Source organism: Rhynchophorus ferrugineus, unplaced genomic scaffold, assembly GCF_030347505.1.
Source record: "Rhynchophorus ferrugineus isolate W39M unplaced genomic scaffold, kcgeb_rfMv2 rfM2, whole genome shotgun sequence".
Classification (NCBI taxonomy): domain Eukaryota; kingdom Metazoa; phylum Arthropoda; class Insecta; order Coleoptera; family Curculionidae; genus Rhynchophorus; species Rhynchophorus ferrugineus.
This window is the reverse complement of record NW_027472581.1, coordinates 87,311,382-87,328,941: the sequence shown is the minus strand read 5'-3', so window position 1 is coordinate 87,328,941 and position 17,560 is coordinate 87,311,382. Positions and strand designations below refer to the sequence as shown.

The 17,560-nt window shown below is 33.2% G+C and overlaps 1 protein-coding gene across 1 annotated transcript in view; it reads left to right on the top strand.

The window, feature by feature from the left end:
* LOC143190789 (alkaline phosphatase) overlaps window positions 1–17,560 on the top strand; it is a 349,882-nt gene that overhangs the window by 291,034 nt on the left and 41,288 nt on the right. The window contains exon 6 of the mRNA XM_076395357.1: window positions 11,003–11,143. Coding sequence (XP_076251472.1) covers window positions 11,003–11,143 — 141 coding nt within the window. The remainder of the gene's footprint in view (window positions 1–11,002; window positions 11,144–17,560) is intronic.

Below are 17,560 nucleotides of genomic sequence, written 5' to 3'. Positions count from 1 at the left end.
GCCGCCTAAGCGGCAACACTTACCTGTCTCTATAACTTTCAGCAGCCTTTAACTCTTCGAAATGGCTGTTCCGAAATCTCTTATACTGATGACATGGAATGCAAATAGCTTACGCGGAAAGCAAGCGGAATTGGAGGACGTCATAACATTCTATGACGTCGACATCGTGCTCATCCAGGAAACTTTCCTGAAACCTTCGCATCGTCTCTCTTTCGAACACTTTTTTGTCTACAGAAACGATAGAACTCCGGGTCGAGGCGGTGGAACCGCCATTCTCGTCAGAAAAGGAGTCAAACACGAGCTCCTTCCATCGTTATCAGTAAACAACTTCGAAACAACCTCCATTAAAATCGATATCCAAGAACGTCCCTTCGTGATTACATCCCTGTACAGGAAATCTTCTGCATTCAACTATGCCGAATACCGATCATTCGTCGAAGGAAAATTTCCGAAAATAATAGGTGGCGACTTCAACGCCCACCACCCCACCTGGGGGTGTTCCAGAGCGAATCCCGCAGGTAACGCCATCGTAGCTCTAAGTGCAGATCTGGGCTACGGTCTTGCCTTGCCAGATGAACCCACCCATCACCCTAGTACAGTCTCTCAAGGCGCAGCAAGAATCCTAGATTTCTTTATTCTTCAAGACGTAAATCGCGATTCCGAAGTTCGAGTCCTTGACGAACTAGACTCTGATCATCGTCCGATCCTTCTCAAACTCGGAAACTGCGCCACCACTCAAGTCCCACTAACAAGATTCAGGAAAAAAACCGACTGGAAAAACTACCAATCTCTTCTCCTGAAATCCGATCCAATTCCGAAAATTAACACACCAGAACACCTCGAGGAAGCCGTACTCAAGCTAACTCGCGATATTCAGTCTGCTCACGAATCTTCCACAGTCAAAATTTCATCACAACCCCAGCCGTGGAAAAACAATCTTCCCGCTTCTCTTAAACGTGAAATTCGCATCAAAAACGGTTTATGCAGATTAGCTCGATTCACCCTTGATGCTGCAGACAAAAGGGAGGCGAACAGAGCATGCAAGAGGGTAAGGGCGGCCGTCTCGACTTGGCGAGCAATGAAATGGAACTCATTTCTCGCGGACCAAAGGCTGGATGGCCCCCCTTCCTTCTGGCGTGTCTCCAAATGCCTCGTGGGGAAGACGCACAATGTCATCCCTCCCCTGAAGTCAGCGGTTACAGGAAATTTTGCAGTCACTGACCAAGAAAAAGTCGAGCTCCTTGCAGAGACCTACGAAGCTCAAATGAAATGCCTCCCACCCGCACAGAACACTAAAACTAAAGACATTGACACTGTCATCAACGAATCCAACTCCGTCAAAAGACCAGTAACCCCCGCCTTTCTTCTCAACCATTTTGTATCTCCAAAGTCTCTACAGACTATGATCGGCAAACTTCAAACCAAAAAATCTCCAGGTTTCGATGGAATATCGATTACCCAGTTAAAAAAGCTCCCGCATAAGCAACTCGCAGAACTGGCAAACATTATTAACTCCATCATGAGACTGCAACACTTCCCGGCGTCTTGGAAACACGCACATATAGCGGTTATACCCAAGAAAGGAGCAAAATCATCTCCATCTGATTACAGGCCTATCAGCCTTCTCAGCGCCATTTCGAAGCTTGCCGAGAGGGCAATACTCTACGCTCTCAACTCTTTCACAAAGGAAAACAACATCATTCCAGATGAACAATTCGGCTTTCGCGCTCACCACTCATCCGTCCATCAAGCTTCCCGTCTGGCTGCACACATCCATCATGCTCTTGACCAACGTAAAAAGCTTGGAGCAGTTCTTCTGGACCTAACCAAAGCCTTCGACAAGGTCTGGCACGACGGATTGTTCGCAAAGTGCGTGCGGTTAGGCCTCCCAGAAGACCTAACCGCTCTCATCAAGTCCTATCTCTCGGACAGATCTTTCCAGGTCAAGATCAGGGCGTCACTTTCCAGTCGTAAACAAATCGATGCTGGCGTACCTCAAGGTTCCCCGCTGGCCCCAGCCTTATTTAATCTCTTTATTTCAGATATGCCGAGAAAAGAGCATATTGACGTCGCCTTTTACGCTGACGACACTGCTTTCTTCACGGCCGCCAGGTTCGAAGTTACAATTCATGAGCGTTTACAGAAGCAGCTCGATCATGCGGTCAAGTGGTTCAAATTCTGGAGGTTGCAAATCAACCCCCTGAAAACCCAGGCCATCATTTTCCACAAGAAGCGTTACGCACTGCGCGTCTCGCAACTTAAGATCGACACCGCAATAATTCCATGGCTGGATAACGTCACGTACCTAGGTCTTCACTTCGACCGGCGGTTCGGTTGGCATTCCCAAATCCAGAAAGCAATCCAAAAAGGTTCGGGGATAGCAAACCTGCTATCTCCTCTGATCTGCCCTTCTAGCAGGCTTCCCATCTCCATCAAATGCTTATTTTACAAGATGTTAATTCGGTCCGTACTCCTCTACGGATCTAATGTCTACTTCAAGTTTGTTACACCCAACCAGGTCAAACGGCTTCAAGTTTTCCAAAATAAGCTCCTCAGGAGAATATTAAACGCTCCATGGTTTGTCAGAAATAATCAAATCCATAGGGAAACTGACACTCCAGAAATCAAGCACTTCATATCTCAATCATTCCACAAACAACAACTCAGCTCAAGTTCTTCTGAAAACGCGCTTGTTCGCGAGCTGGTCGACATGCTGGGAGCTTAGCACCGCGTCACCGCTAAGCTCTCCCCCTTTTCCAGGCTGAAACGACCTCATCCGTCGCTACAGTCATAACTTTTGCCCCCATACAACAGTACCCAGTTGTGTGTTAACTCAGGTTCGCGAATCAATAGAATCGCCGGGCTCTCGTGCCCAATAACGGCTGCCCGATCAGCGGGTGCCATATCCCCAAATTTAATGCAGTAGCAGTAGTGATCCACAGGGGTCAACTGTGAGGAGGTTTCGGTTTAGTGTATTGGTAAGCCCAGAGGCAGTCCCACATAACCCGGTCCAACTTGTCACTCCAGGGCAAGTCTCCGCGACCAGGTATGCGTCATGCATTCCACCGCCTGGTTTTTAGGCCAGAACAAAAAAAAAAAAAAAAAAAAAAAAAAAAAAAAAGAGCGCAGTCGATTCTTGTTCGAAAATAACAACTAAAATAATTGTTTACATATCTTATGTCATTCCTGGTGGCTTTATTTGGGCGTATTTCATATTATTGGAATTTACTTATTTGCATCGTATATTATGCTTTAAAAGTGCTAAATTTCGATCCTCTAGGTGACTGTTATCTTCAAAAATGGATAGCAGTTGAAATAAGCAATGACTGATGACTAACAATCTCTGAGGACAGAACAACTTTACTTCACTGTAATCTGGTTAAGAGACACTAAAATAAATATCGTGTATTATTTATATTTGATATTTATGGGTAAACAGAATTAAATGAGGACAATGTCCTACAAATCTTTGAATAAGTGATCTTAACAAATGTTATACTTGTCACCTATAAACATAACTTTAAAAGACAAAAGATATTGCAGTATTTATGTTAGAAATATTACTTGCAAGGTACAGATAATAGATTCGATTTTAACAAAATATAAAATAAAATAGAGTGTATATCCTACACGTAAAGTATATAAAATGATATTTATTTATACAGTCCATCAAAACCAAGTTTTTAATTAATAATGAGAAAAAACGGTCGGTAAAAGTACAGGCGATATCCTAAAAATGTCTACCAAAACTATATAAATCGTTTTTGTCGAACCTAAATTCCACTTTACGAACTTTGCGGGCCTAAATCTTGTTTCGTGTTGCCAAAGACAAAACGGTCGCTATCTCGAGCGATAAAAGTCTCCTTCGACATCAAAAGAATCAAATTACACGTTTCGTTTTAAGATAAAGATTCGATTATAAACACCGAATTTTATCCTTATATTTTCTCGAAATTTTTCCTATTATTTTGGAAAAGCCTGATTTTACTGAAAACTCCCCAATTAATTAATTAAATTAACACATGACTCATATAAAGGTTATAAAAAAATATTTGTTCTTTTCTTAAACTTTTTAAATTTATTAATGTATTAATTAAACTGTAGTGATCACACTCTGGTAAATATTCGACCACAATTTATAAAGTTAATCATTTTTCTCTTATAATAAACTAAAGACAATAACTTAAATATGATATGTTAATATCACTAAAACTCGTTGTAACAATATTTTCAATATAAGATCAGAAATACATTTTCTTTATATTTAAGAACAAACAGGCACTAACTTTTTAATAGTCTTTTAATTAAATCTAATTTCCACTAAATTTTAATAATCAACCAAGTATTAATACGTTAAAATCGCATCACTGAACACAATAACGAGAGTATCGTGAGTAAGATTATTGTCACAACTGCAGCAACTTCAGAGCATCAGAGTTTCAGAGCAATATGAGTATATATGATATTTATTTACTTTTATGTTATAATTTTAAGCATGAAATATTAAAGAAAGTAATACATCATTTTTATATTCATTAAAACAATACCGAACACAATTAGGCACTATATTTTTTATCATAGAAATTACATTAAAATAATATAATTATAATCATTAAATGAACTATTAGCTTCCCTTAGATCTATAAAGTATATAACTAAAATAATTGATAAAAGGTTAAAAGAATAAATTGTCATATAGTTACACATTTTAGTCCATCATTCATTAAACATTTTAATTTTTATCATTGGTTTAAAATATTTACCAAATTACTATTAATAATTTATAATTTCTCCTATTTATCCCTTGTGTTCCATTTAGTTAGTTTCTCTTTATCTACATAATTTCATTACTTCATTTTTGTATTAATATAATTTGTATATTTTATACACATTTTTCATCTGACGTGTATATATATATATATATATATATATATATATATATATATATATATATATATATATATATATATATATATATATATATATATATATATATATAATCAATAAATTTAACAAAAAACCGGGCATATTGTATAAAAGAAACATATTTTACAATATTCTGGAATCTTACCATTACAGATCAAATTTAATTTAACTTCTATGGCTTTTACTAATTTACTGCTCCCTACCTTGTCTTGTATCCCACGTAGGGAATAAAATCTCTTCAACAAATGATAAATTAAAACATGTATTTTAACTCTTGTGCATCAATTAATTAATTAAAGTTTTTATTACTTACAAATTGTTGCTATATTTGGTCACGGCTTTGTTAGGATATGGCTTTGCTAATGAAACTTGAAATGGATTAGAAGTTAATATCAATGAATTTACAGACAAATCTGAAATTTTACAATTACCTCTAGTACGTAATATAACTTAACATTATGCCTTAGTGTGATTGAAAGAAAAACTCTTTTTTGTAACTACTTTTTTTGTTCATTATATTTGCACATTTATTTTTACTCATAATGAATACCATTAGATAAGTGTGATAATATATATACATATATATATATATATATATATATATATATATATATATATATATATATATTTTATAATACAGTTTAACGTGGGCTCCGAACCACGGTCCTCGACGAGTGTCCTCCCGACTGACGAGCGATCAACTTAGAAATCATGCCAGAGGCCATCCAGTCTTACCCAGCCTGGTTACTGGCGTGACTGGGATCATTTTCCTTGTCGTATTTTACTTTCTTGCCTGGGACAATTACAAATATAAAACAATAACAACCATAAATTGATCTTGATCCCGCGACTCTCGCAACTGGTGGGCCGTCCTGTCGCCCTTACCACTGCGCCATCAAGCCAGCTATTTTCATATTTAATGCACCTCTCGTTGAGTTAGTATTTGTTTCAATAGAGCTTGATTTTCTTCGATTTCAGCAACAATTGGCAAACGAAAATTCCCTTATTAAAATACTCGATCCTATTGAGCTTCTTTTAGTGACCAATCTTATAGAAATAATCCTAAACTGTTATATGTTGGGAAATTAAGTAGCGATGTAGAGAAATAAAACATATTACTATATCTCAATATGTTTAAGAATATCATAGAACGGCTAAGTTAAACCTAAAATAATTTTCCCTTAACCTAAATAACAAAATAAAGAATATATAACTAGAAAGGCAATAATACGGATGTTTGAGTAGACCATTTTAAAAAATGAAGCAATATTAGCTGATAATTCAAACTCAGTTTAGGAAATCGAAAACAAGGATTACTTTTTCGTTCACTACAAAATGTTACATATAAAGGTACTTTTTTGTTAACCTAAAATAAACTAAATTATCTATTATCCAATTGAATTCCTTCAATACTAGTATATTGATACTAGAAGAGTATATTGAATATTAATACCATACCGACTGAAATACCTACGGTGCAGCCAGAACTCTAGTAATAATCTAATGTACTTTTGTCATTAAAGATCCCTCAATCGCGTGTTTCTACGGCATTATATCATGTGAGATTAAGCCAGCTGAATATCGTTTACAGTCCATGTTACAAGCCTCAAAACAAGAATGCTTAATGGATGTAAACACGATGGCAAACAAGCCGATGCTGTGTTCATATTACATATAGTAAATACGACTCCGATAGTTGAGTGTTCTATCTGTAGACCGCTAGATAAGTTATGCGCTTCTCCTTTTGTTTCATAATTTAGTTTTGGAGTGTTTGGTGGCTATGTAAATTTGCATAAAACAATGTCTATACAATGGTTATATTATGTTTATCAGTTAATATCAAAATCCCAATATATATTTAATAAAATTCAATTATTATATTATCACTGATTGGGAAATAACTCATTAACAGGTCTTTTATTCAACATAACTCCCTTCAAGGGTGATACTCTAATTATAGCGACCCTCCAGCTTTTCGATACCATTTTTGTAGTACGATTTGTCCTTTGCTTTAAAATAGGCTTCAGTGTCGTTATTCGACTCAGCTCTTCATTCGACGAAAATTTCTTCCCAGCGAGCATTTTTTGAGATCTGAGAACAGAAAATAGTCGCTAGGAGCCAGATCTGGAGAATACGATAGATGAGGAAGCAATTCGAAATCCAATTCATGTATTTTTGACACGGTGCATTGTTTTGGTGAAGCAGCATTTTCTCTTTCTTCAAATGCTGCCGTTTTTCAGCGATTCCGTCCTTCAAGCGGCCCAATAACGCTATGTCATAGTCGCTGATGATGGTCGTTCCATTTTCAAGGTAGTCAATGAAAATTATTCAATACGCATCCCAGAATACAAACGCCATAACCTTGCCAACCGACTGTTCGGATGACTGTCGATTGGACTTCGGAGTGAAATGATGGAGCCATGTTTTATCTATTGTCACATATTGATGCAAGAACTCGGGTTTATTACCACTGATCATCTTCAAACGCTGCTCCGAATGCTGTAATAAATTCGCCGTAAATATAACAAAACGAGTCAGCGTTTCGTTTACAATTTCTGAAAGTAATTTTAACGCAAATACAGACTGTTGTGTACATATTAGCAACGCTAGAAACACTACCCCCCGCCCTCTTAGGGCACTTTCGACAGCGACAGCGCGTAAATACGGACGTTAATTGGAAGTGAAAGTAAAAATCGCTATAACTTTTTTGAAAGTAAATATTTTCAGTTGTCAATCACATTTTTCATATAATATTACTTACACATATCAGAATATATTAACTAAAACCTATGCGTAAAATATTTAAATTTGTTTGTAGACCTGTTTTATCATTCCATCTACTCTTGAAATAATAGTTCATCTATTTTTTTAATCCTTTTTTGGTGGTCACGGCATTGGTATTTATTCTGCATATTTATTGAATTATAACTGAATAATTATATTACCTAGACCTCCTCACATCAACAAAAGTTGGATATATATGTTTTGCCTCTATTGGTGAACGACATGATGAATGACACATTAAGCTGCAGTTAATGTTAAAATGTAAAATGAGTTTCCATACGTCAAAAGCAGGAAAATTTGATAGAGCTAACGGATATTACACAGCAATCGGTTTATCAAATTCTATATCCTATGCCAACGTGATAATGACACACTATTATTAAGAACAATTGCACAATTATGGTCATAAAGACAATCATGAAATATATATTCACATAGAAGCTACATTCAATGTTCTAACAATTAACAAATGATTAATTTATATTTTAATAATGAGATAATGAAGTAAATAAATTTATTATTCGGTATTTATTATCGGATCATTACTCAGTATACATCAATAAATACGACGATACAATATTGAAATACGTGAGCCTGGAGAAACTTTAGTTCAGAGTTAATGTAGCTTAAGATGTCTATTGTTTATCCCTCGTATTATCCCGGGGTAAGCATTTAATTATTTGCACAGATGAAAGCGTCATCCATATATCTAATTCGGTATGTATACGTGGTAAATGTATTCCATTATAGTGCACCGGCTTCAATTTACTACCAATTAAGGCGCTTTAGTTTGAAGAAAGATGATTGTTTTTTTATGATTTGTACAGATTTTTGTTATTTATAGTTTTAGTTGTGTTAAATGGATTTTATTTTGGTTATATTCAATATAGGAGTGTATTGTGTACTTTATATTGTGGTGTACAATAAGTTTGCCGGTAAAAAACAAAATAACCAGAAAAAGAAATGTAAAAAAATTAACTTATCGTTATGGAAATTTTTATTTAAGGCATACATTATATCAATGTCATAGTTGTTTAAAAACTGCTTCTTCTTAATTGAGTTATATTTTACGAAAATAACTCCTTTTTTTTATAGTATTCCGCTGGTAGTGTTTGTTCAAAATTTGTATTTAACCAGGTTATTTTGATTAGGTTCTTATGTATAAACGAAGATTATGACCTTTTGTATTAGTAGCATATAGATGATTATTTGCAGACAAATTGATATTTATTTATTTAAATTTCATTTAACACTTAAAATATTCTGTTTTTTTCAGTTTTTGTTTTTTTCATAAGTTTTTGTCATAAATGAAAGATAGTTATTACAGAAAAACGGAGACAACATAGGATGGAGATAAATTTAAAACAGTAGGATAATTCTTAAGATAAACTATTTTTGCATAGGCATTCATTAAAATTCAAACACTATATGTTAATTAACAATAAAGAGCAGGTTTAAAACAGATACGGAGCAGCCATAGCCATCTTCAGTCACAAAATCATGCTGATTTGATTGAAAAGTTTACCAACTCTACTAAATTGAACGAAATCAAATATATCAAATGATTTTCTGTTAAAATCTATAATTGCCAATGTAGAGCAGATCTACTCTGACAATACATAGTAAAAACAGGCATATGTTATTCGAAGAAACTAGCGACCACAAAGGACCACAAAGAGGTCACAAACGTATGTCCTTTGTTGTATATATATATATATATATATATATATATATATATATACTAGCGACCCGCCCCGGCTTCGCACGGGTGCAATGCTGATACTAAATTAAATACACTACAGAAAAAATATGAACGTTGTACGTAAAAACATAGCGGCCCGCTCCGACTTTGCACGGGCATAAAATATATATGCCTATGTCACTCAATGAAAACATGATTAAAATCGATCCAGTATTTTTGGTTCATTCATTACTGCCCTTGGCCTGCACGCATTAAATTTGGAGTAAAACAATTCCTCTTCCCCTATACTTACTATGAAGATTTCCTGCTATCTTTGGAATATCTAAATTCAGACAATTTTTATTACATTACACATTTTTAAACGCAAATTTTAAATTTGTAATATCTCCGAAAATATTTGTTTAATTTACATGCTGTAAGGAACCATATTGATCTATATTAATTGCACACTGTATTTAAGGTACTTAATTCGATAAGGATTAATGCCGTATTGCTTAAAATAGCTTCTTAAATAAGCCATTTTCTCACGTAAAAAGTAAACAATAAAAATGGTTAATGTGGGTTATCCCTAAAAGATAAACATATACCATCGCGGACTTTTTCGTAGACCTTTTTATGGTGTACAATACTGTAGTACATTAATTTGATCTAACTCGTAGGGTTAGGCAGCGTTTTTGCTAATTGCTAAATAAGCCTAAAAAATAGGTTAATTTACGACATCACGTTAAAAACCTCTAAAATTAGCAATGTTGCCTTAGTATATTATGCATGTATTATACATATAAACCTTCCTCTTGAATCACTCTATCTATTGAAAAAATCCACATCAAAATCTGTTGCGTAGTTTTAAAGATTTAAGCGCACATAGGGATATAGGGACAGAAAAGGCGACTTTGTTTTATACTATGTAGTAATGACTCAGAACAGCACTTTGTCACGTTACGTTACTACAATATTTCTATTATTGCAGTAATATGTGGCACATCAAGTTTTTCAACTGATTTTGTCAAAATTAACATGATATTATTGTAGTAAATACATTCAATGAATCCCAGTACTTATTATGTAGTAATAAGTAGTATGTAGTGATTAAACAATTTGAATAAAGGCCTATTACAGAAAAAGTTAGCAACAACAATTTTCTTACCTAAAAATAAGGGCCCTCTATTTTTATATATTCAGTTCAAATTAGAACAAAACCTGCTGGGTTGATTAAGCTGTTCAGGTATCATCTGCGGGCTGGATAAGACCCAATGCCTTCTAGGATGATCTCTAAGTTAGTCAGTCACAAGCCGATAGGTCTAATGCCGAAGACCGTGATTCGGAGTGGATTAAGTAGTTGGTAAGAAGCTAAAATATTAAAAACTGCCTAGATGAATCATTACAGATTCAATTTCGCTACAAGAGCTGCAACTATATGGAAAAAAGTTGTAGAAAATATTGTCATATATTCACCTTCTTCAATTGTTTAAATATATATTTATTTAAACCAATAATGACAAGATTTCATTTCTAATAATATTTTTTACCCATTCCTACCTCTCTTTACGAAAGACGACACACCTCAAATGCAATTTTTCTTTCTTTCAGGATTGTTTTCCTATTCTCATATGGATTTCGAGGCTGATAGAGATCCGGGACCATCGGGAGATCCCTCATTGGCGGATATGACACGATCTGCGCTCTCCATTCTCCTGAAAAATCCCAAGGGTTTTCTTCTGGTTGTTGAAGGTTAGTGTTTGATTAAATTTTATTTTAATATTATATTAGAAGGAGGTCGTATTCCGGTTGCGTGCCGGTTTGGCGATAATGTGGCCCATCCCTTCCCCACTCATCCACCCTCAGGGGAGCATAAAGGAAGTTATGCTTAAAGTGATTTTATTACGGGCTGTCAAGGAATCGGAACAGAGATGGAATGGGAATATATAATGCGGATAATGACATACAAATTCCTTAATTTTCAGATATTCCGATAAATATGTAGGTGTTACTTTTGGTACATCTTCACTGATCTTAAAAATTATAGCTTTAGTTGCTAGGAATGTTGAAGACAAAATTTTTTTAAGATCTGTTATTAATATAAACCTATTTCTAAAAGTGTTATTTTAAATTAATAGAGAACTTTGTTTTATGAGCTTTATATAAAACTATTATGGTATGTGTTAAAATACACATTCTTTTGGTATTTTTATTTAAAAGGTTTTGATACATTTTAATAGAAATATTGACGCCAAAATAACTGCGATTAAAAAAAAATTGTCTGAATCATTTCGAAAATTTTAATAAGAATGATATTTTTTTAAAGCTCTATCCCCAAGAAATATACTGTATAGAATAACTAACATGATTACTGTATCACCGGATATTATGTTTAAAACATAATTTTTTAATTATCTTAAAGAAAATATAAGTTTTATGAACTTTTAGTCATTCTAAGAAACAAAATTTATATTAATTGACTTGTTAGTAAGGTATAATGAATCCAGTTGTTATAATTTTCATAACCAGATCATCTCCATAATCAATATACTTTATTGAAAATATCACTCAATCATAAATATTGGACAATAGACTTTGGCTAATTAACCAAAACAATAACTAACTAATAATTTGGCTAATAACACCAAAAAGTTTAATATAATATAAAGCGAAGTATAACAGCAAAAGAAAGTATTATAAAATTAAATGAAAATTCTAAAAACAATTTTACTAAAAGATTATTCTTAGTTTTGATAGAATCCAGATCATACAAAAGCAATTTTCTAAACGTTGCATATTGCTTAAGCATTCCACCTTTTTACAAATTGGAGCAACGAAATTATACTGTAATTTAATCGCCATTAGACGAAGAAAATTCTCCGAGCCATTCTGTCGATTTTGTCTCGAAAAAGGTGTCCCGGCTAGACCAACAATTTTGCGTCCTAATAAGATGTAAAGTTCCATGAATATGAAATGAGTTGTCAGATATTTCATTTGGATGAATTATTCTAAAATGATTACGAATTATTTCAACTCTGTTTTTGGCTAATATTGTTGGAATATATTAGTAAAAACAACTAAATTGTCCGAAAATTATAACTACAATAGTATGATTTCATAAATCATTATATGCTGAATTAACGACTAATTAACTAAAATAACAAAATTAAAAAAGTATCGATTAGCTCTTATTTTAGGTATGTAAGTTCCGCTTTATATATTTGCTGTATTCACGTTTTAATTTTGAAAAAAGATGGTATTTGGATGATTAAATATAACAATACAACTAATTGAGCTTTTTGAACGTCATAAAGGTGATACTGTTGTAGTAATGGTAAGCTTCATGATACTGTTGTTGTACTTGGTGCAGAATATCACATTATGGCAATGTATGAATGCAATCATGTTCAAAAATCATTTTATATTTTCTATATTCACGTTTTAATTTTGAAAAAAAAAAAGATTTTTGAACGATTAAATATAAAAATACAAGTAATTGGGCACTTTGAACTTTATAAAAATGAAACAGTTGTAATAGCAACTATAGTAGTTGTACTTGGTGCAGAATATCGTATTATGGGAATATATAAGCTCAATGATGTTAAAATTCTCAACGATATAGAGTAAAATAATATGCTGCAAACTCTTAATCTATCTGATGTTCTCTGATAACATCATACACACAGATATTGAGGCTTCTACCATTGTTCATAACATAATACGTATAACAGAGCCACATCGTTCGAGAATTATTGAACAAATTATAGACATCTTCACAACTAACGGATCGCCCGCTATTGTAAATCTCAACGGGACCCAGCTGGAGCAAGTGCAGGAATTCAAATATATAGAATCAATAATACAGAAGAGCATGCCAAGCTGCAGCAGTCTTTATTACATCTCTAAAACGGTGTATGCCGAACCTTCTGCAAATCATTACCTATACCTATATCCGAAACTATATGAAATGGTATTTGATCTAATGTATTTAGTTTAAGATGCTATTGGTTGAAAAGTAGACCTCTTGAATTTGTTTGATCTTATTTTGGTATGACTAGTAAAAGTAATGGACTCCACACATATATTGCAATTCATATCTATTCTATATATTACGAGATTGAAAGATACAAACTGATCAAATGCTTTCATGGATTCACAGCTTAAGAAAGGAGTTGTAGGAATATTCGTCTGGTCGGTCGGTCAGAATGTGTGACTGATGATGCGATTGTTTGTCCCAACACTCACTACTATTTTGTGGAAGGAATTTTCATGGGAACAGAAAACACTGGTGGAATAAAAACTTGTTTAAACATACTATTGTTTAAGCACAATATAATATGAAGTATACTTGGAAATATATAATATTTGAGCATAATTCATAGTAGACTATGCCTGAGCTAGATTAAATTCAGGTACTTTTTAATATCTATGCTTATTTTTCTGTCTACTAGAACTTGTTTTGAAGAAACTGGTCTGGCGTGCGTTACATGAATATGAATAATATTAAATAATAATTTGTTAATATGAATGTGAATTTGATCTTTTTAAAGAGAATATGTGTTTTGTGAGGCTATAGAAAAGTAATAATTAACACGGTTAAATGTTTGACTATGCAGCTAATTTAATATCGTATTTAATATTTAACTAAATATATACAATATTATATTAAAACTGGCTGACCCAGAAAACGTCGTTTTCACATGTAAATAATTTATACAGAATTTCTAGTATAAAAAAACTAACTAGCTTATTAGAAGTGTGTAAGGATGGAGTTCTGTGAACGATTAGGGAATATAAAAATAATAAGACAGAAAACATTAATGTTTTTAATTTATTATAATTTATTTTAAGTAATAATTGTTTATGTCATTAATTCATTACATAAAATTAATCTCTTAATGCTACAGCGTGAACAATATTTTTTGTTATCCAGTCTTTGTTTTGTTCTTGACGCAATTGAGCCATTCTCACACGCGTTCGAGTTTGTTCTTCCTGAACTTGGTCTTCTATTCTTTGGGCTATTTCGAATACTTATAGATTTATTTGTATCATGGCTCAAATTAGTCCCTTTGCGTTTTGTTAGCATTATTTACTGTACCATACAAAACACACATAAATAGAACTGAATGAATTATTTAGTGATGAAAATTGTTATATTAATAATTTGTTTTATCTTTGATTATATTAAATATACATGTAAATATTAGATAATCTCACGAAAGCGAAAAATTTTATTTTTTAAGTTAGAGCTTTTATAAGTAAACACAAAAAAATACCCATATCTAACAAAAAAATCTAGCTTTCACCAAATTCGTTTTTCAGCATTCCCAGTAATATGTTCAATAATAAGAAAAGCAATAATAGGGAAGAATAATTTTTGATTTTATAATAAACGTATTAAAATAATTTATACTTACAACACTATAGCCGCTGTTTGCGGGAACTCCTGACATGTGTTGAGTATTTTAGAGGGTTTGTAAATCACTTAAATAACTAACCGTTAAATAACTAACTATTAATAAATAAATAATAAAGTTACTTGCGAATACATTTGATATGAGAGTTACACTGAGATAGCAAAAATATTTAACTACTGCGCTTGACGCCTAAACACTAATAATAGCCGAAAACTGTAGAGGAAGTGAGAGAAGGATTATTGTTTGAGAAAAATAGGAGAGCATCTTTGTTGTCATCTTTACTCCGTGCTGTTTACTGGGTGAGAACACCGGTAGACACATGGAGGGGATATCTTACCAAGTGATAATAATTGATGTTATCGAGCGGGATAATAAATGATAAAATTATTGGAATGACTATTAAAAAGCAGGGGTTGGTGATAGAAATTTGTAAATTTATGGTTGTATGTATTTTTTAATGCTACATAATTAAAAAAAATTAATCCAAAAAAAAAAAAATTGGGACGGTCACCCTTATCACATAGGACTTATCAGGCACTTAGCTGAAAAATAGATAGTAGCTGATTCTCAGACCTACTGAATATGCATAAAAAATGTATAAGAATCGGTTCGGAGGACCATGGGAACGAACATTGTAACATGAAAATTTAACTTGTATCAAAGGGTTTCCGAAGTTTTGGTGTACACAAATTCCAATAATCGACGACTGAGAACCTAATCTAATACCACTGTTTCTTATTTTAAATTTAGTAGCCCAGGTGAATTCTCAATAACTTCAGTCGTCCTTCTGTTGGTGTCACACCCTTGAACTGTGATGCTTGTGCCAAGAATTCACAGACTATTAGTGTTTTTCAAAGTACGGTTGTTTTCTAACTCTAACAGTTGATAGCTAGGAGATCCTGAGTACTGTAAATCCACTTTTTTTGACTTTACAAATTGAATTGTGCTAGTTTTGCTCAAGTTACGCTAAACTATGTCAACAAATGATTCGAGTAACTTCAGAACGATTGGCAATCTACCTAGGATGTTAAACCTAGCTTATTTTTTCGTGATAATTAACCGTATTTAATGAACAAAATTAACGATATTAACTCTATAACAGTTAACTATAACCTATTAGATTCATTTTTAATATTGTACTGTAAAGACAGAGGCAAATACATCGGCGAAAACACATGCCATTTAAACTGTAAAATCCATTCTCCAGATTCGTCGGATTCGGAAAAACGACGATTTCTTTTTAGTAAATGCGGTGCATATGCACACACGCAAACGAAGAGCTAAAGAATCTGAAAAATCAATGCGGTCTTTTCGCTAAAACAGGCATTCTCGCGAATGGGAAAAATCCGTTGTCATCGACAATAACATATGTTGAAAAGCTGTTTCTTATCGATGGATCTAACGAAAACTATTTTTTAACGAGATTACGAGTAGAGTATCCGATGTTTTATTTCAAATTAATAAATATCCGTTCAGTTTTTTTTATTTTATGGAAATGAAACGACTAAATATTTGTGTTTTGGGATATTTACCTCTATACACAAATTTTTATGTTTCAATATAAAATGTACAAGAGTTCTATATAAAATTTCTTGTTCAATTATTTTTTGCGTTTGTTATTTATTACGAGGGCAGTTCGAGAAGTCAGTGATTTTAAATACATCATTGCTAACCTCAATTCCCATCTATTAATAACCCCTGAAATATATTCAGCTAATTGCGTCATATAGTATTTTTAACCATTAACAGCAGCCAACATCTCGAATTTTAATAAATATGGAACAAATTCGTTGCTAATCATCCAATAACGATAAACACAGTGGATATATAGTAATAACAATTTTCAAGGACATTCAGGTCATCAAAACGAGGCTGTGATCTCTGAAAATGAGATATATTACTTGATATTTTTCAGTTGAATAGGCCTCCAGAGGATGTCACTATATAAACACTCAAACTATGTACTTAGATGGTTTAGAAAAGAGCTCAATGTAAATATTGTAAACCTATTCTAACCTATAAAAAATTGTGGCTGTAATTTAATTCTTTGTAATTATAGAAGTACTATTTATTTCCTTATTATATTTGTTAGGGGTTTATTCCGGTTCTTATTAATAGATTGTTTTAAAATCGCTTTAGTAATACGTATTCTTTGAAGTCATCGTTACATTAAAGGAATAACACATTTGAAAGGTAACTGTCCGTAGAATATTCTAACAAGCCTACGGAAAAGTCCCCGGTCTTATACATAAATGGCGCTACTAGAATTAAATCTATATGTTTTTTAGTTAGCCCGAACCCTCAAAATATTCGTATATAAATTTAACCGCGGTTGGATCATTAGTTTTTGAATTATAGCATTTTGAGTGAAGCAACTTTTGTTGTTGTGAAAAAAATTGATAAAAAGGAATTTCGAGTGTTGATAAAATATTGCTTTTTGAAGGGAACAATACAGTTGAAGCAAAAATTGGCTTGATGCCAGGTGGCTGAATACTGTCCCAGAAAAATCAACTATCAAGGATTGGTGTGCAAAGTTTAGACATGGGTGAGACGAGCACCGAAGACTTACTGTTACCGACGAAAACATTTTAAAAATTCAAAAAATTATTTTGAATGACCGTAAAGTGAAATTGAATGAAATAGCAGACACTCTAAATATATCAACTGAACGTATACATCATATTATTCGCGAATATTTGAGTATGAGAAAGCTCTGTGCAAAGTGGGTGCCCCGCGAGTTCATTTTTGACCA